Source organism: Lagenorhynchus albirostris, chromosome X (assembly GCF_949774975.1).
Source record: "Lagenorhynchus albirostris chromosome X, mLagAlb1.1, whole genome shotgun sequence".
Classification (NCBI taxonomy): Eukaryota; Metazoa; Chordata; class Mammalia; order Artiodactyla; family Delphinidae; genus Lagenorhynchus; species Lagenorhynchus albirostris.
In genome coordinates this window covers 86,065,763-86,085,074 of record NC_083116.1, presented here as the reverse complement: position 1 = coordinate 86,085,074, position 19,312 = coordinate 86,065,763, and the positions used below count along the sequence as shown (strand labels likewise).

General features: G+C 44.1%; 1 protein-coding gene across 4 annotated transcripts in view; it reads right to left on the bottom strand.

The window, feature by feature from the left end:
- Window positions 1-795: 795 nt before the first annotated feature.
- SMC1A (structural maintenance of chromosomes 1A) overlaps window positions 796-19,312 on the bottom strand; it is a 32,294-nt gene continuing 13,777 nt past the window's right edge. For 3 of the 4 annotated variants that reach the window (XM_060138503.1, XM_060138505.1, XM_060138506.1), the window contains 10 exons: window positions 16,075-16,216; window positions 13,953-14,098; window positions 13,708-13,861; window positions 12,550-12,660; window positions 4,198-4,354; window positions 3,568-3,722; window positions 3,297-3,448; window positions 2,127-2,196; window positions 1,731-1,841; window positions 796-1,301 (listed from right to left, as the gene is read on the bottom strand). In XM_060138503.1, the coding sequence (XP_059994486.1) occupies window positions 1,218-1,301; window positions 1,731-1,841; window positions 2,127-2,196; window positions 3,297-3,448; window positions 3,568-3,722; window positions 4,198-4,354; window positions 12,550-12,660; window positions 13,708-13,861; window positions 13,953-14,098; window positions 16,075-16,216 (1,282 nt within the window). In that variant the 3' untranslated portion in view covers window positions 796-1,217. The remainder of the gene's footprint in view (window positions 1,302-1,730; window positions 1,842-2,126; window positions 2,197-3,296; window positions 3,449-3,567; window positions 3,723-4,197; window positions 4,355-12,549; window positions 12,661-13,707; window positions 13,862-13,952; window positions 14,099-16,074; window positions 16,217-19,312) is intronic. The other variant, XM_060138504.1, reaches the window with a different exon arrangement.

Below are 19,312 nucleotides of genomic sequence, written 5' to 3'. Positions count from 1 at the left end.
GGCTTAGGCACCCAGTTATCATACATGATTGAAGCGATAGGGTTCCTTAGGTCCTCCACTTACCAGGTAAACCCCATCAATGCCCTGGAACTTTCCCAATAACCAGGGCATTCAACACTTCCCAGATTTGGAGGCTCCTTCTGTCCCTAACAACTGGGATCAGAAGCCCTCAGGGGTTAGGCATGAGAAGGCTTGGATTCTGAGGGGTTGGCACCTAGTGGGCTCCAAGCAGGGATAAGGCCTCCAGTGAGGAGTTTGACATCATTAAATCCTACGAGGTAGGTAAATACTGTTAGCCCCATTTTACAGTTGAGGAAACAGGCACAGAAAGGTCAAATGACTTGCCCAGTGTCAAGCTAGTAAGTGATAAAAAAATGGGACTAGAACTGTCCCTAGAGCCTAGGCTCTGCTCCTAGCACCCAACCAAATCCTACCAACTTGTCAAGGTCCAGCTCAAATGTGACCTCCAGGAAGCCTGGAGCTGATCATCCTCTTCTCAAATTCAAAGCACCTATACATGATTCAGCTAACCACAGGAACTCATGAACCCACTAGCATCTCCTTAGTAGGAGGGTAGAGATCATGTCTGATTCAGTTCTGTATTCCTAGCATAGAGTCTGACAAAGAGGGTGTTCAGTATGTATTTGATGAACACAGGAAATGAATGAAAGCATTAATGAGTGAATGAGGGTGGTTTCACGTAACGGCCTGAATCCTGAGGTCTGGAATAACTATGCCCAGCGCCGGGGTGCTGTCATACTAAGCTCTCTTGGAATCAAATTCAGCCTAGGCTCCTTCTAAAATGGGTCTCCAATATCTTTATTATTTTGCAAACACACCCACATGCGCACATGTGGACACATATACACACATGTACATACCACACACAAGCAAAATGCAGGGGGCCCAAGGAATCCATGATTATGGGTGACGGGGTAAGGTCCAGGGTGGCGGAAGGGGGGATGGACAGATGGCCCTGTTCAGCTCAGTTCAGCTCAGCACCTCGTTCCAGAGGCCAGGATGCTCCCTGAAGCTCAGGAATTTTTGCTCCAGAACTAACATCACCTCTGTTCCTCTTCATGCTTGACAGCAGTGCCTAAATCCCATAACTATACCAAACAGGGACAGGAGGTAGGGAAAGGTTGGGAGCCAAATATCCAGAGATTGGGAGAGGCGTAACTTAGGGATCCAGACCAGGCAGGAGGGCAGAACTACTGCTACTGCTCATTGGGGTTGGGGTTGGCATCTGGGTACTTGGTGAGGTCGAAGGTCAGGACTTTGCTGATCACACAGTCCCCTTGCTGAAGGAGAAGGGAGAAAAAGAAAAATAAAATTGTAAGGAGAGAATTAAGAGGTGTCAAGTGCCCCAGGATTGTGGGGCCTCAAACCCTCCTCCCTACATACCTGCCCAAAGCCCAGGCAATGGTTCTCTGGGTATGAGAGGATGTGCTCAGTCCCATGTGCCTTTCCTGCCTATCTCTGCACTCTCCTCCTTTTCTCTGCTGTCTGGCTGCCTCTGCCTCGCCTTTCCACCTGTCCCCAAATGCAATGGCCCTGCCCAGCTGAGCTGGCTAAGCCTCCAGGGCAGGGCTCCAACAAGCCCAGATGGCCATTCAGGACCTGAGTCCCTATGCTCCCCCACCCCTGTGCCCCTCCACTGCAGCCTTCCCTTCCTGCCCTGGGAAGTCAGGCAGGGAGTGGGGCTGGCTCCTGAGCCAGGACCGCCCTACCTCGGGGTAGACTCCAATGAGGCTCTCAGCCTTGGTGTAGAACTCCTCCTTGAGAGAAATGACGATGGCCTGGAAGTTGCAAGTCGACTGCTCCTTGATGTAATTTGCTACCTGTGGGAGGGGCCATGGAGCACTTAGCAGGGCTGAAGCCCTAACACTCCCTGTCTTATCCAGTCAGAACCAGAGGCAGATGGGGTGGGGTACGGGGCGGAGGGTTGGGGGAAGAGAGGCTGAAAGGAGGCCACTGACTAGCACAGTGCGGATGACCCTGGGCCCAGCCTCCCAGGCACAGAGAAGAGGCTGCAGGAATGGCTAGGGCGCACTCAGGAGTTGTTCCCTGAAACCCAGCCCCGACCTGGGGGCCTCCCTCCCGGGCCCCACTTTCCTTGCACCCACCTTGCCAATGTTGGTGTTATCCAGGGCAGCATCTATCTCATCCAGGACGAAGAAGGGGGCTGGCTTGTAGCTGGGAGGGAACCAGTAGGTGAGCTGACACTGATGGGGGCAGGGGCGGGGCATGACAGCCCCAGAGCCCATCATACAGGCCAGCACCCCCTTCCATTTCTTCAGAGATTAAAAAACCCAGGTCGGAATGTTGCCTGAGCCCCTAAAGCCCAATATACCAACTGAGTCCTCCTTTGCATCCAGCCCTGCGCTCCAGGGTCCCACAGAACAGAAGACATGATCCTCTCTGGAGCCTCCAGGTTGGCTGGGGAGATAAAGCTGTCCTAGGCTCTGGCCATACTGACCAAGCTACCTGGAGGTCTACCCCACCCACTCACACCATGTCTCCCTGCCTCTGCACAAGCTGTACCCTCTGCCTTGGAATGCCTACTGGTCTCTCTGGCTAACTTCTACTTATCCTTTGCATTTCCTGCTCAAGTGTTGGCTGCCCTTGAAAGGCTTTCCCAGATTGGGTTGGTGGCTCTCCTCTGTGCATCCACCGCTCACACGCTCACCCGGTTACAACATTTAGCTCACTGTTTGTTTACACATCTGGCTTCCAGTAGACCATGAGCTCCTCGAAGACAAAAACCATGTCTGACTCATCTGTGTCCCTAATCCCCCAACAAGGTCTGGTACAGAGCAGCCCTCAAGAAATGCTCACTGAATGATGCTGTACAATCAAGCACTAAGTTGTGGGGGGGAGTCAGATTCAAGTACTGTTGGCATTCAGGAGGGGGAGGTCAGGGTATGCCACAGTGGTTGAAGCAGGCTTCCTAGAGGAACAGGAGGAAGAGAATGAGATGTGAAGGGGTGGAAGGTGATGGCCAAGCTAGATTTGCATGAAAAGGGCTTATGAGCCAGCAACCATGTAAGCAAAAGCCTGGAGGTGGGACTGAATACATGCAGGGGAAGGCATGCTGAGTGGATGAGGTTGGATTGGGAAGACAGGTCCAGGAAACCAAGGCCAGATATGCTGTAGTCGGTAGGGAAACAGGGATTCAATCCAGAGTCCACCAGATCATCTTCACCTTGGCATAACTTTGCATATCCTTGGACCCCAGAGCCTCCAGTGGCCTCAGTACAGTCTCCACCAACTGCCCTGGAGGGGCACAGCCATACCTGTGGATGGCAAAGAGCAGTGCCAGAGCTGCTACTGTTTTTTCCCCCCCTGACAAGTTGTCCATGGGCCGGAAGCGTTTGCCAGGAGCTACACAGTTGTAGTTGATGCCATCCAAGTAGGGCTCCTCAGGGTTCTCAGGGCCCAGGAATGCCTAGGGGGAAAGGAGATGGGTCAAGAGTCTGGGTCTAGATGGGGATGAGGACAGGAAGCCTAGAGGGAAGGGCAAATGAGGATGGGTAGGGGCTAGTTGGGTAAGGGGCTCCAGCCTACCTGGGCACTGCTGTTACGGGACAGGGCCTTGTAGATCTCATCAATGTTGGTGGCCACTGATTCAAAACAGGAATTGAAGCGGTCAAAGCGTTCCTTCTTGATCTGTTCAAATGCCTGTTTGGCCTTCTTGGCTCGCTTTCGGGCTGCCTCAAACTCTGCCACAAGGGAAAGACAGGTGACCCCTCAGTACCCAGGCTCTGCCAAGGCTGAGGACCATGCCCTGGCAAAAATGACCTACAACTGACAATCCACAGAGCAGGGACATCCCACATGAAGAGGAATGCCTGCGGAGGGGCCCAGGAAGACAGTTCCACGATCACCTGTATCCAGTGGGCCAGCCACATAGTGCAAAGGAAGAAACATGGGCTCGCAGCCACATAACATGGATTCTTCCCTGGGCTCTACCAGCAACGAGCTGTGTGACCTCAGGCAGGTCACTCATTCTCTCTAAACCTCAGCAGTTTTCTACTCTATAAAACAGGTGTGATAATCCCTACTGTTTAGGGCTCTTGGGAGTTTCGAGCAAGAAAGCACGTAAAAACAGGAGCTGTTGTGATGTATAACAGGCCCTTGCCATACCTCTAGCCTCCTGCCTTCATCTTAGAACCAAGAAGAAGAGGAAACCCTTACCGTCTGAGGTTTCCTGGAACTTGTCTCGGACACTTTCCAGCTTTTCCATGGCCTTCATGTTGGGGGCAGCAATACGCTGGAGCACACTCTGCTGCTCATTCAGCTTCTGCTGCAGTGTGTTCATCTCCTGCTTGATCTCCTCCTCGGCCTGGGCATCCTGCAAATCCCAGGCCCAGCAACATCAAGAAGGGCCAGGCCCCTACAGAGATACCTGATCCGGGCGGGGGCCTGGGGACCTACTCCCACGCAGAAGGCAGGTTCTTTTTCCCTAACCCTGCTCCTCTCATCAGGTCCTGCCAACAGTAACCATTCCCACCGTCCCTAGAAATTACAGGCTGACGTCGCTTTTCTCATCTCTAGCCCTTCCCCCAGGCCCTGTCAACCTCTCCATCTCTCAGGAGGAGCAGCTGGTGGTGCCCCTCTCTGGCTCTCAGCCCAGGCCATGAGCCAGCGCCATCCCAGGGTGACCTAGAGGCTCCCACACAGGCTGGTCTGGACTCCACTTACAGCTCTACAACGAATAAGGCAACTCACGTTTTCTGCTCAGATCACCACACCTGAGCAAATTCCATTTGAACTTGGTTTTAGGTCTTATGGATATTGTGATGCATGTCTGGGCTTGTGCCTTTCTGCCACTTTTAGTCAATAAATATTTACTGAATGCCTTCCAATGCCAGGCACTGGCCACTCATATCCTGTGAGTCATGGCTCCTGTGTTCATAGAGCTCATGGACTAACAGAGGAATGCATATAAGCAAACAATCAGAACATTGTATGGTGAATACCCAAACAATGATAAACAGATGGTGACGGGTCAGCACACAAGAAGGGCACCTAACTCAGACACTGGGGCTAGGGAAGGCTTCCAGGAATATTTTTAAGCTCAGGCCCATAGGATGAATGGTGAGGACAGAGAGAAGGAACAGTCTTCTATGCAGACAGGAGTATCACATGCGAGACCAGGGTTTATTCATGGTTCATTCAAGGAAATCAAAGAAATTCAAAAAAGTAATCAACTTTAATGAACTTCAAAAGCCAAACAGGGGAATTCCCTGGCGGTCCAGTGGTTATGACTCAGCGCTTTCACTGCCCGGGCCCAGGTTCAATCCTCGATCAAGGAACTAAGACCCCACAAGCCACACAGCACAGCAGAAAAACAAAAAGGCCAAACAAATATGCAAAGGGCAATTCAACATGGCAACAGTAGCAACTGTGTGTGTGTGTGTGTGTGTGTGTGTGTGTGTGTGTGTGTGTGTGTGTGTGTGTGTAAGCACACACGTGCCTGTCCGCTAGGCAAAGAGACAAAGCTGGAGGCACATGAAGAAGCCCAATGATAACAGGCCTTTTAAGAAATTTGGACTTTATCCCAAGGGAAGGTGAGGTACCACTGAATGATTTCAAGCACAGGAAGGACATGAATATATATATATATATATATTTTAGAAAAGCCTTTCTGAACATCTCTCTCTCTATATATGTATGGAGTGATTCGTGGATACAGTATAAAGGTACACAATAGAATGCTATCTTTTATCTAAGAGAGGAAATGTGAATAATTTACATACAAATATATTTGTATTTTAAAAATACAACAACAACAAAAAGATAATCCAAAAACTAAAATGGTCACACATACAGGAAGGGGGGTGAAGTTGGACAGGAAAGGAAGCTAAACTTCTCTTCACATACCTTGTATTATACTTATGGTTTCAGAATCAAATGAAGAATTACATAATTATAAAACAAAATTAAACTGAATCAAAATGTGAAAGCCACTGGGTAAAAAAACTGTTGGGGAACAAGATACTGACAAGATGCCAAAGAATCACCTTAAAGATTCCTTATTACTTACAAAGGTAAAAGTGTATGCTTAGCACTGAGATGTGGCAATTGATACCTTAACTGAGGATCAAACCTACCATCATGAATAGTGGGATACCCTAACACTATGTGCCTCCTGGCATGATGCAATATAAAGTACATAGTGGGGAGTTCCCTGGCGGTCCAGTGATTAGGACTTGGTGCTTTCACTACCATGGCCTGGGTTCAACCTCTGCTCGGGGAACTAAGATTTGGCAAGCCACGCTGCACAGCTGGCGGGGAGGGGGAGCACACAGTGAAATATTTTTGCCAAAAAATTACTTAACCCAAATCTATCAAGCCTCTAAAATAGTTCAAACTTCCAATTCATAGGAAACACAAGGTTAGGTGGAACAAATTAAACAGAGTAATGAAAGGAAACTGACATATCCATAATGTACCCATAACATATCCTGTTCTTCGAGACAACATGTAGACTGTTCAAAAGACCGATGTTATGAAAAAAAGTGAGGGGACTGTTCCACATTAAAAGAAACTAACTAAATAAAAGAAACTAAAGAGACAGAACAACCAAAAGCAATGCATGAATTTGATTGGGTCACAGCTTAAAAAAAACAAACTACTACAAAAGACACTTTGTAACAACTAGGAAAATTTGAATATGGGTGGAATATTAGACATAAAATTATTAATTTTCTTAGGTATAAAATTGAACTGTGGTTATGGAGGAGAATCCCTTGCTCCAGCATGCTGAAGAATTTAGAGTTGAAGTCTACAACTTCCTTCAAAAGGTTCAGCAAAAACAAAAAAAGTGTGCAGTACAGAGGGAGGGAGAGAGTCGAGAGATAAGAGAGAAAGCAAACTGGGAAAATGTCCATTGGTCAATCTAAGGTGAAAGGCATATGGGTGTTCAACTGTACTATTCTTTCAGTTTTTCTTGTAGGTTTGAAAAGTTTCAAAATTAAACTTGGAAAAAATAAAGGAGAATAGTAAAAAGCAAAATCCTTTAAAAATTGAAAACTAAACAAAAGAAGTCTGACTATATATTAGCTGGTTAAACACTCAGAAGATTCTTTCAAATCACTTTAAAACATAGGAACACGACTATCCATGCTCAATGAGCCATTAGCTTAATGAGCCATTAGCATCAAGGAAATCTTAAATAGCATTCAATAATTGAATTGTTACTAATAATATCTTATTATGAGTTTCTACATATATGATAGGCTAAAGTAAATATACTATTGAATACTTGCTAGAAACCAGATTTTTAGCAAGAATAATTGGAAACTCAAACATAAAATCAATGTTAAACTGTGAAAATTACAATTTCAATTGGAAGTATCAATATGAACTCATGATACATTTTTCCCTCAAATAAAAAATGCATTTTGTAGCCCAGTCTACTGAAAAGTTCTAGAAGCACCGAGCAACCAAGCAGTCATGAACATTCCAGTGTCCAGATGGTAGTTGCTAAATAATAGCATTCCCTACTAAAAGAAGTCAGAGCTTCTCAGAGAAATGGCTAATTCCAGATCTGGGGTGGGAAACGTAAAGGATGAGCCTGGACATACCAGAAAGCAAGGAAGATATCAAAGACTACAAGAGGGGACTTCCCTGGTGGTCCAGTGGTTAAGAATCTGCCTTCCAATACGGGGGGGCGGGTTCAATCCCTGGTCAGGGAACTAAGATCTCACATGCCACGCGGCACAGCCAAAAAAAAAAAAAAAGACTACAAGAGTTGTGTCAAAATTATTCAGAAGCCAACTTGAACGAGTTCCCACTGGCCGAAGATACAACACCTTTATGCAATGAGAAGGATAATAACCACAACAGAGTGCAACACATCAAATGTGTTTAAATCCTTAAGTTCATAATAACATGAAAACAACTCAGTGGACAAATCTTGAGAATGCCAAAGAACCAACTCATTATTTTATAAACTGGTAAATAAAGGGAAAGAATCAAGCCATATATCCTGCCTTTCCTATACAAACTACCTCAGGGTAACCAAATAATTGACGGAGGAAATCTCTTTACAGTATTCCAGCTAATAAAGAAATGATAGAATAAGATGACCATTTTGCAACCCCTGACAAATTATGTAATGGATCTAGGCAATAATCATCATGGCTGCAAGCCACACAAAAAGAGCCAATGACCAGACATTATAAACCTCCTGATGGAAGTAATGACGTCATATGAAGTAGTCTTGACCAAAATAAACCCCAAAACTTGAATCTAATCAAACCTCTAGATCTGAGCTGTCCAATACAGTGGTCACAAGCCACATGTTACTACTGAGCATGAAAAATGCAGCTGGTGTGACTGAGGAACTAAAGTTTTAATTTTACTGAATGCTAGCTAATTTAAATTTAAAAACTGATACTCAATTCAGTTACTACAAAACTTCTAAGTATATTTGGAACAACTTGGGTATGTGGTTCTCCTTTTTCAATTGTAAATTTTAGGATATCTAAATACAGATCAAGTATTTCTGAGTAAAATTTAGCATCCAAATTGAGATGTGCTGGAAGCTTAAAATAGATAATGAATTTTGAAGACTTAGTACAGAGATGGTTAAATTTCTCATCAATAATTTTTATACTGTTTACACATTGAAATGATCATTCTTTTGGATATACTCGGTCAAACAAAATATAGTATTAAACTAAATTTCATGTTTTAAAAGTTACACATGTGGGCGATACTGTATCTCTATTGAACAGCACTAATCTACATCTAACTACCCACTTACAGGAACTATGGGGGACAGCAGAACTTATTTTTTTTTGCTTTGTTCTGGGGGAACATTTTAAAAACCACAGGATACAATCAACAAAGTACAGAATGTAGAAAATCCTTCAGGAGAAATGAGCGAATTTCTTCAACAACAGTAAATATTGCAGAGAAAAATATAAACAGACAGAGGGGGAACTTTTGGATTAAATGAGACTTAGGAGACATCATCAACCAATCACTATATCAATCATCTATCTCTCTTTCATCTTACTTGACTCCCAGTTCAAGCAAGCAAACTGTGAGTGTGTGTGTATAACAATCAGGGAAATGTGAATACTAATCATAATATTATTATTAAGGAATTATATAATAATATATAACTCCAATGTTAAGTAATTGGGTTTTTTGTATGATAATGATTCTAAATATTTTTAAGAATTTTCTCTTATAGAGATACATTCTGAAATATTTACAAATGAAATGACATGGTGGCCAGAATTTTTTAAATAACCTGGGGGTGGGAAGGGGAGGATGGAGTGTGGGGGGGTGCATATGAAACAAGTTTGGCCATGAGTTGCTAACTGCTGAAACTGGTGATGGCCACATGAGACAGCACTGTACTATTTTACTTCTGCATATGAAATTTTCCATAATAAAAAATCTAATAAGAACAATAGCAAAACTCAACTTGAAGTGGCTCCCTCTGGCCAAGAATGGGACAATTTGAATATCAAAAAGAAAAATGACTCCAAATAGACTGAAACATGCCAAAAGACATTTAAACACTTAAGTTTATAATAAATATAAATTAGAAACCTCACTGGTCACTAACTTTAAAGGTTACAAAGATAACCAACTCATTCTGAAAGCTGGTAAATAAAGGCAAAGAATTAAGTATTTATTCTACCTTTTCTGTACTAACTGAATTTCAAGGGAACTAAACAGTTGATGTGAGAAAGTTCTTTTTTAGAAATCAAATTAATAAATGTAGGAGGAATGAAAGAATCAGAAAATTACCATTTTGCAGCCCTTAATAGATGTAGGCAATGATCGTTCATTAATAGCTGCTAAAACCAGCTGTGAAAGGCTGATAGGGAACTTTATAAGATTGATGGGGCTAACAACACCTGAACATGGTGATCATGATTGTTTTTCCTTTTTTAACTTTACATTACGTAAATTTTTAAACATTCACAGAAATGCAGAGAATAATACAATGAACCCCACGTACCCAGCTTCAATAATTATCAACTCATGGCCAATACTCTGCCATCTATACCCAATTTCTTTCTATATTCAACTATTTTAAACCAAATCTCAAATGTTTCATCCATAAATACTTCAGTATGTATCTCTAAAACAGGGTTTCTGCATCTCAGCACTAATGATATTTTGAGCCAAATAATTTGTTGTTGTGGGGGCTGTCCTTTGTGCACTGTAGGATGTTTAGCAGCATCCCTGTTGTCTACCCACTGGATACTGGTAGCAACCTCTGCCCCAGTTGCGACAACTAGCTGTGACAAGAGTATCTCCAGACATTACCAAATGTCCCCTGGGGAGGCAAAATCTACCCCACCCATTGAGAACCACTGTTGTAAAAGGTAAGGACATTTTAAAAATAAAACCACAATACCATTATCACCTAAAGATATTAACAGCAATTCCTGAACATCATAAACTATCTGGTCAGTGTTCAAATCATCCCAATTGTGTTAACATAAAAATTTTTTTACAGGTTTTTTTCAAAGCAGGTTCCAAATAAGGTGCCCACATTACAATTGGCTGATACGTCTCTTAAATCTCATTTAATCTATAAATTCCCCTGCCTCTCTTTTCTTTGCAATGGATTCAAGGGAAGGCCACACATTGTAATTGGTTGATTTGTCTCATAAGCCTATAAAAGTTCTCCCTTTCTGTTCATTTCTTTCTTCCCATTTATTTATGGAAGAGACCAGGTCTTTTGTCCTTTAGAGTTTCCCACAGTCTAGATTTAGTTAACTGCATCCCTGTGCTTTTACTTAACATGTTCCTCTGGCACCAGTGTTTCATATAATTGGTGGACATAAAAGCTTAATCAGATCCTTGTTTGAGTTTTTGGCAAGAATATTTCATAGGTAGTGTTGAGCATTCATCAATCTTACCATTACAAAGACAGAGAGAACTGACATTCAGTGTCTACTGATGCGATGCAAAAGGAAGTTCATGAGTACATGGTACCACTTATGATATATTCTTGCCAAAAATAAAAAATGAATCTGAATCCAATCAAACCACAGATTTAACTACCAGTTTATAGGAAACACAAGGATGGAAGAACATGTTAAAAAACATCATGGGACACAATCAGCCAAATTCAGAGTATAGAAAATTGTACAAGACCAATGACCCAGTTTCTTCCATAAATAGCAAGAAAAAAATAAAAAGGGATAAAAAAATGTTATAGACCATAAGAGACCAACTTTAACACATGGACCTCACTTGAATCCTGATTTAAACACAGAAATTTTTTTTTTTTTTTTTTTTTTTTTGCGGTATGCGGGCCTCTCACTGTTGTGGCCTCTCCCGTTGCGGAGCACAGCCTCCGGACGCGCAGGCTCAGCGGCCATGGCTCACGGGCCCAGCCGCTCCGCGGCATGTGGGATCTTCCCGGACTGGGGCACGAACCCGTGTCCCCTGCGTTGGCAGGCGGACTCTCAACCACTGCACCACCAGGGAAGCCCAGAAAAAATATTTTTAAAAAAGATATTTATGGGACATTCATGGAAATCTAAACATTTATTGAATATCAGGTGACATTACAGAGTTAGTGCTAATTTTTTGGTATAATATCATGGTTACATTTTTTAAAAAGGAGTCCTAGAGATATATACTGAGGTAATTATGAATGGAATATCTAGAATTTGATTTAAAATGTGCCAATCAGGAGGGGGAAGGGTATAAAAAACAGGATTGACCATATGTTGCTAATTATTGAAGCTGGATGATGGGTACCTGGGGTTCATTGTATCATTCTCTCTACTTCTGTATCTGTTTGAAATTTTCCATAATAAAAAGGTTAAAAAAAAAAAAATCAAGTCCCCCTGCCTGGCTATAAGGAAAGACTGGAAAGCATCAGAAACTATTTAGAAGGCTCCTACAGTAGTCCATGTGAGTGGTGAAAGCAGCCTGAACTACAGAGACAGTGGAAACAGAGAAAAGTAGAATTCAGTAGATATCTGGAAGGTAGAATTGACAGGGCTTGGTAATTCACTGAATATGCAAAGTGAGAGAGAGAGTTAAGGACAAGGCTCAGATTTCTGGTTTGAACCTGGGGCTGGCACTGAAGAGAAGAGGCCGATTTGGGGAGGAAGGCTGGGGTTTGAGGTACCTGTGGGCCCTAGCACAGAGATGGCAGCTGAAGCCAGGGGAGTAGAGGAGACACCCAGGATGAGAGCACGCCAAATGAGAAGGAAAGGATGCCTGGGACAGAGCCCTGAGGAACCCCCGAGGTCTATCTGTTCACTGTACAGGAGCCTGTTCTCCGTGTATCTGGGCTGAGATGTGTACACAGGTGGAAGGGGAAGACTGGCAACAGGCAGGGATGGGGGCAGCTGGGGGTGGAGGCGGAAGATGTGCCTGTGTCTGTGTGTGCATATTGGGGGAAGCCATGGATCACAACTCCACCCCGCCCCGCCTTGCCAGCTCGCCCCTCTTTCCAGACATGGTCTGTCTCCACAGGGCCCCCAGATGAGCTGACCCTCTCTCTGGACAGCTGGGAGGATGTACCCACTCCCCAAGGCTGAGCCTCACCTTCAGATCCTCACACAGGTCGCCGTAGTCAATCTCGATGAGGGCCTCTCGTGCATAGATATTGGAAGTTCGTTGGGAGCCACTCACTGAATCCTCCCCCTGGGAGCTACCCTGCAATGGCGAGAGGGAGAGTCAAATGGACCCGAATGGCCATAAGAGCACTTGCTCCTCTAGAGGGGGCTGAGGGGCTCCTTTGCAGCCTTCGATGTCTTTGAGAAGCACCTTGCTAGAAAGTACTTGTGGCAAAAGGAAAAGCAGCTCTGACAGCAGAAAGATCTGAGTTCAAAATTGGGCTCTACCGCTGACTAACCGTGTGACCCTGGGCAAGCCATGCTGTTGCTTGAATCCTCATTTAAACACACAAACCCTCATCTGTAACACAGGACGATGCCTGCCTGGCAGGGCTGTGCTTAGGATTAGGAGTAATTATATCACATGCTACCATGATGCCTGGCACACTGCCAGTGTTCAAAATATTTTGCTGAATTAAATGGAAATGCTATTTGGGAAGAAAGGAGGGAGAAAGACATGTGGGACTGAAATACATGTTCAGGTCAAAGACAAGATATCTGCAAACCTCCTCTCAGTTAACATTCCCACCCCCTTGCTACCAAGCTTCACTTCCAGTGGATAAAATGCCTTGGCTCTTCTATTGGCTGGTGTCCCTCCCTTTCCCATAACTAAGCTTCATCACCTCTGTATTGCTGATGTCCCTTACCCAACTCTCTCTTGGCCAACCTCCCTCACTGCAGCTAAGTTACCATCCCTCAGGTCCCTCAATTCCATCTTCCTTTGCTCTTGGCTAATGTCCCTCAATTCCCACTCCTACCAGTATCCATCACCTGCTGGAACTATCTTAGCTCAAGTCCCTAAGGTTAATGAATGACTTCCTCTTCTCCTGGCTTACCTCCCTCACCACCTACTGACATGCAGCCCTACCCCCAACAACTTCCCTCTCACACCAAGGCTATTACCTTTCACCTCACCTGCCTTCACAGCCTCACCCTGCCTCATCTCCCCTGCGTCCCTCCTTTTGTCTCTCACCACCTGCAACCACCATCCTTTTCTCTCTCTCACCTGCCCTCCCTAGCCACCTTCATCCCCCATTCCTGGTTATGTTATTCACAGCCCACACCCACCACCAGCCTTAATACTCACCTCTTCCTGACTAATATCGTCCATGGTGCCCTTAGACAGTGGCAACTTGATGTCCTGCATCTTGCAGGCCTGTAGCAGGTTGTGGCGGTCACTGCGTTTCTGTTCAAGCTTGGTCTCAATGGCTGTCACCTCCTTCTGTAAATGGGTCATTTCCCTAAGAAGATCCAAGGAGATAGGTGAGACCCAAATCCAGCAAGCTGCCCGTACTACGTACTTCCCCCAGGCCCAGGCCTGAACCCACTCACTTGTTGGCGCCCCCCAGTTTCTTACGAATCTCCTCCATCTCATGGTTCTTGTCATTCACCTCTGACTTCTTGGCCAGGTGCTGATTCTTCAGGTCTTGTAGCTGGGCCATGGTCTCATCTATGATCTTCATGTGTCTTTGTTCCTCCTGGTCCCAGCACGGTGAACAGGACAAGAAGTGAAGGCTTTCCCCAGCTCACCTTGGGATCTTCTCCCATTGTCCCCACCCTTTCCCCCAGACAGTTTGCTGGAATCTGTCTTCAATGAGCTCTGCTTTTACAAACCCCATCACCCCTCTGAGTTCTTTTACCTTCTTCCAAATTATTTTGTTGACCTCCCCCTTACCCCAATATACAAGTTGCCTGCTGTAGAAAACTTCAAAGTATAGGAAAAGTATGAAGTAGGAGGAAAATAAGAAATTACTTGTAATCCCACCAGCCAGAGAGAACCAATTAACATTTAGCCTATTTCCCCTCAGCATTACTTATGGACAGGTCTACATAGTTGAGACTAGATTGTAATTAAAAGTCTATATTCTGACTTAATGTTATTTAAGCATCTTTTCCACACCAAGACTACTGTCATGAGCAATAACATCAATGTTTTTAAAACACCCACAAAAACAATACTGTGTACTTTCCATGAGTACATATATATGAATGCAAAAGTATTTAAGTAGGGCTTCCCTGGTGGTGCAGTGGTTGAGAGTCTGCCTGCCGATGCAGGGGACACGGGTTCGTGCCCCGGTCCGGGAAGATCCCACATGCCACGGAGCGGCTGAGCCCGTGAGCCATGGCCGCTGAGCCTGCGCGTCCAGAGCCTGTGCTCCGCAACGGGAGAGGCCACAACAGTGAGAGGCCCGCATACCGCAAAAAAAAAAAAATTAAAAAAAAAAAAAAAAGTATTTAAGTAAATGCCTATAAGGTCTGGAAGAATACACCCTACGTGAGATTAGCCCCAGGAAGAGTAAGGGGACTGGGATTGAGAGTGGTCAGTCAAAGGGGACTGTCATCTTACCTATTATGTTCTGATTTTTTTTTAAAGGAGAATGTTTTCATTTTGATCTGAAAGTCACAGAAGGGGACATATCTGCAACTTCCTCTCAAATGGCTCATAAGAAATAATATACAGGGCTTCCCTGGTGGCACAGTGGTTAAGAGTCCGCCTGCCAACGCAAGGCACACGGGTTCAAGCCCTGGTCCGGGAAGATCCCACATGCCGCAGAGCAACTAAGCCCATGTGCCACAACTACTGAGCCTGTGCTCTAGAGCCCAGGAGCCACAACTACTGAGCCCGTGTGCCACAACTACTGAAGCCTGCTCGCCTAGAGCCTGTGCTTCACACCAAGAGAAGCCACCGCAATGAGAAGCCCACGCACCGCAACGAAGAGCAGCCCCTGCTTGCCACAACTAGAGAAAGCCCATGTGCAGCAATGAAGACCCAAAGCAGCCAAAATATTAAAAAAATAATAATAATAATTTTTTAAAAATTAAAAAATAAACAACCTGGGGGACCTCCCTGGTGGTGCAGTGGATAAGACTCCACACTCCCAATGCAGGGGGCCTGGGTTCAATCCCTGGTCAGGGAACTAGATACTACACGCATGCCGCAACTAAGTTCGCATGCCAGAACTAAGGAGCCCGCCTGCTGCAACTAAGACCCGGCACAACCAAATAAATAAATAAATAAATAACAAAACAAAAAACAAAAACATCAACCTATGTGCCAGCATTTTGGATTTCCTCATGTATTACTGAGGAGAAATGTATTCTGAAGACTCTCAATGCATGGTGCCATATGGCCTAAGAATGCTGGTTTTGTGCATCATGGCCAGTATCCTTTTTTTAAAAAAAAAAAATCTTGGGTGATGTGATAGGAAACAAATTACACATAATTGTTTTAATTTGCATTCCTTTGATTTCTACTAAGGCTAAATTATATATACGTGTTTATGGGTTATTTGAATCTCTCCTTGGACTGTTTGTGCCACTTACTCATTTTTTCTCCCTATTTAGGTCTTGGTGTTTTTCTTATTTAGAAGAGGGCTTTATAAAGTATGGATATTATCTCTTCCAATTTTTCCTCTTAGCTTTTAGTTTAGTTTTTCATGGTCTCCTTGCTTACCTTTTTGAGCTTTTCTATCTCATTTTCATCTTTTTTCACTGTCTGCTCCCACATGTGTACTTTATCCTGGTCCTCCTTCAGTTGGTTCTTTTCAAAATCCAATTGGATGCCCAAGCGAGTCTTCTGATTCTCGAACTCCAAACTGTGGGGAGAAAGGAGAACTAGGCCTAGGGCACAGGGACACAGTTACTGCTGAATTTTAGTCACCACTCAGCTCATCCACATAAAACTGTCCCCTGAAGTTACAGAACTAAGTTCCTTGGCCTCGCTTTGTAGATATGGCACAAGGCAGAGGAGATTGGGCCAAACTCCATGAATCCTCCTTTAAACACTGGAGCCTCCATTCTGAGTTCCTAGAAGGAGGCACAAAAAGGTCCACCTGAACCCACCAGCTATGATAATTCCTATTTATTAAGCTTCTATGTAATTTACATACATTACCTCTAATCCTCTAATGAACAGCTCCACAAGAAGGCATTATTATCCTAATTTTACAAATGAGGAAACTTGGGCCAAGAGGTAAAAGACCTTGCCCAAGGCCACAGAGCTGGCAAAGTGAGATTAGATCCCAGGTGTAAACACCAAAACCTGGGTTTCTTCTCCTGGCATCCTTGCAATATAATGTGGTGGGATAAGGGGACTGGCATCTCAACTCTGCCATTTACTAGTAATGAATCTCAGACAAGTTAGTCATACTCTCCATGCCTGTTTCCTCACCTGAAAAATGGAAATAATAATAGTACTTACCTCAGAGTTATTGGGAGTTAATATGTATAAAGTCTTTAGAACCATGCCTGGTACACAGTAAGCACTCAACAAATTTTAGTTATCATCACCATCTCCAGGTATACTGGCTGTATTCAGTTCATATTCAGTTCATGGGCTTTCACTCTTTCCAACTACCCCCAAACCCCCGCATACACCCCTGCCCCAACATTCCAGAATCTCTAAAGGGGCAGAGCTTGGGTAGTAAAAAAAAAAAAAAAAAAAATGGAGAAAATAGATTTCTGCTAGTTCCCTCCTCCCCATCTCTATAGAAACTCAAGAGTATGTAACCAGCATATGCAGATACTAGCAGGACAGGCCGGTCTAACTTCCAACTGTCCCTCCACCCCCCAATATGGTGTGACAGATGCTGCCAGATGTCATGCTAGCAGCTTAAACCTATTAGTCACTATAATCCAAATGGAATGTAATTAACTCTATAATTTTGAGCTATGCAATTTTAAGTTCAATCTCCTAAGCGTGACTCACAAAGCCTTCTGTGATCTGGCCCCTGCTGACCTCTCCAACACCTCCGCCTTCCTCCTGACCCCATTTTTCTGCTCCAGACATTCAATACTTAGTTTGCAGAACATAGTATGCTCTCTCACACCTCTGCGCATGCTGTTCTCACTGCTTGGAACTCCTTTCTTCTGTCTACTGCCTGGTTGGCTAAATCCTACTCACTCTACAGGTCTCCAGTTCATCACTCCTTGGTCTATAAAACCTTTCTTCACGATTGTGAGCAGGTTCTTAGTTTCTATTACAATTTGTTGGGTTCCTCCCTTTTTGGTGTAATCATACCCCATAGTCCATAAAACACTTACGATCGCTGTCTGTACAAGACCTTTCCCTTTTCTCCTTTGGTTCAATCTGATTTCTACTCCTATTATCTTCCCTACAGTGAGCATGTACACCAAAGTGACATACAGACATACATACACACACATACATACATACACACACATACATACGTATATAACCTTAAAAATGCATATCCTTGTAAAATGTTGTTTTGTTTTTAAATTTATACAAATGTACAGTGTTATAAATTTATCCTATTACTGCCTGTAAATCTAGTTCTTGTCTGAACTGCTACACAGTATTCCATAGTCTGTATAGTCATCACATTTAACTTATACTTCTCTGCAGTGATGGCCGTCTACATTGCCACCAATGTCCCACTATTACAAATTATGCCAAGATGAACAACTTTGAATGTGTCTCTTTGTCACCCTGTGGCTAAGACCCTCTCTGGGATATAGACTCAGGAGTGGCTTTGCTAAGTCATTGGGCTCGTGTAGACTTATTTTCACCAAATACTGCTAGATTGTTTTAATTCGCATTTTCTCTAATTAGGAATGAGATGGAACATCAATTCACAGTTATTAGCCATTCGAGCTTCTCTTTCCATGAAATGCTAATACATCCTCTCTCCATTATTCTACTGGGTCTCTAGGTTTTTATTTTTCCTTTTGTTGATTTGCAGCTCCTTGAACATTTTCCTCTGTATTTTCTATCTACCTCAAGTACAGCATCATTCTGAAACTGCTGATCTACTTGTTTGTCTCCCTCATTACTCCAAAACTCCCTGAGGACAGGAACAGTCTCTGATTCAATTCTGTATCCCTTGAGCCTGACTTGGGGGTAGGAGAGCAATGAACAGTTACTGTATGGGTGATGGGCTAGACGAACTGCTGACTGAAGCCCTGGGTCCAGGGGGTGACCTCCTTCAGAGAGACTGTGTCATGTTCATCTATCTTACCCTCATCTCCCCACCCTCTCCAATACCTAGCACAGGACAACTGGGCACAAGTAGGTATTCAAACAAGGTTTGTTGAACAAATGAATAAACTAAAGTGGGAAAGAAAGGAGAAACTTGCTTTGTTCTTACTATTCTTCCAACCTAGAACTTTGGTCCTCCTCTCCCACATCACCCATCAGGACAATGACAATAATAAAAGCTAATATCTATTGGGAGTTCCCTGGTGGTCTAGTGGTTAGGATTCAGTGCTTTCACTGCCATGGCCCAAGTTCAATCCCTGGTTGGGAAACTGAGATCCTGCAAGCCACATGGCGCAACCAGAAAAAAAAAAGCTAATACCTATTGCTCTTAGTAGGTGCAAAGTATCATGCTAAATACTTTATAAGGATTAAGCCCAACCTCTGATCCACCCCAACAATTCTATGTGATAGGTATCACAATTATCCCACTTGACGCATAAGGAAGCTAGGGCTTAGAGAGGTCAAGTCACTGCCCAAGATAAATGAACCATGGAGCTGGGATTTTAACCCAGGTAAACCACATTTAAAGCTGGTACTCTTAATCCCTATACTGTGCCACATGCTTCCATGATGTCCCTGTTAAGGCTGACCTACCATAAATGCCCATCGCTGTAAAAGCTGCTCCCTGCCTTACGATGGCATTTGACTTCCCAGATGTCAGGCTAGGGGCTCAAGGGCACCCCAGTCTCCC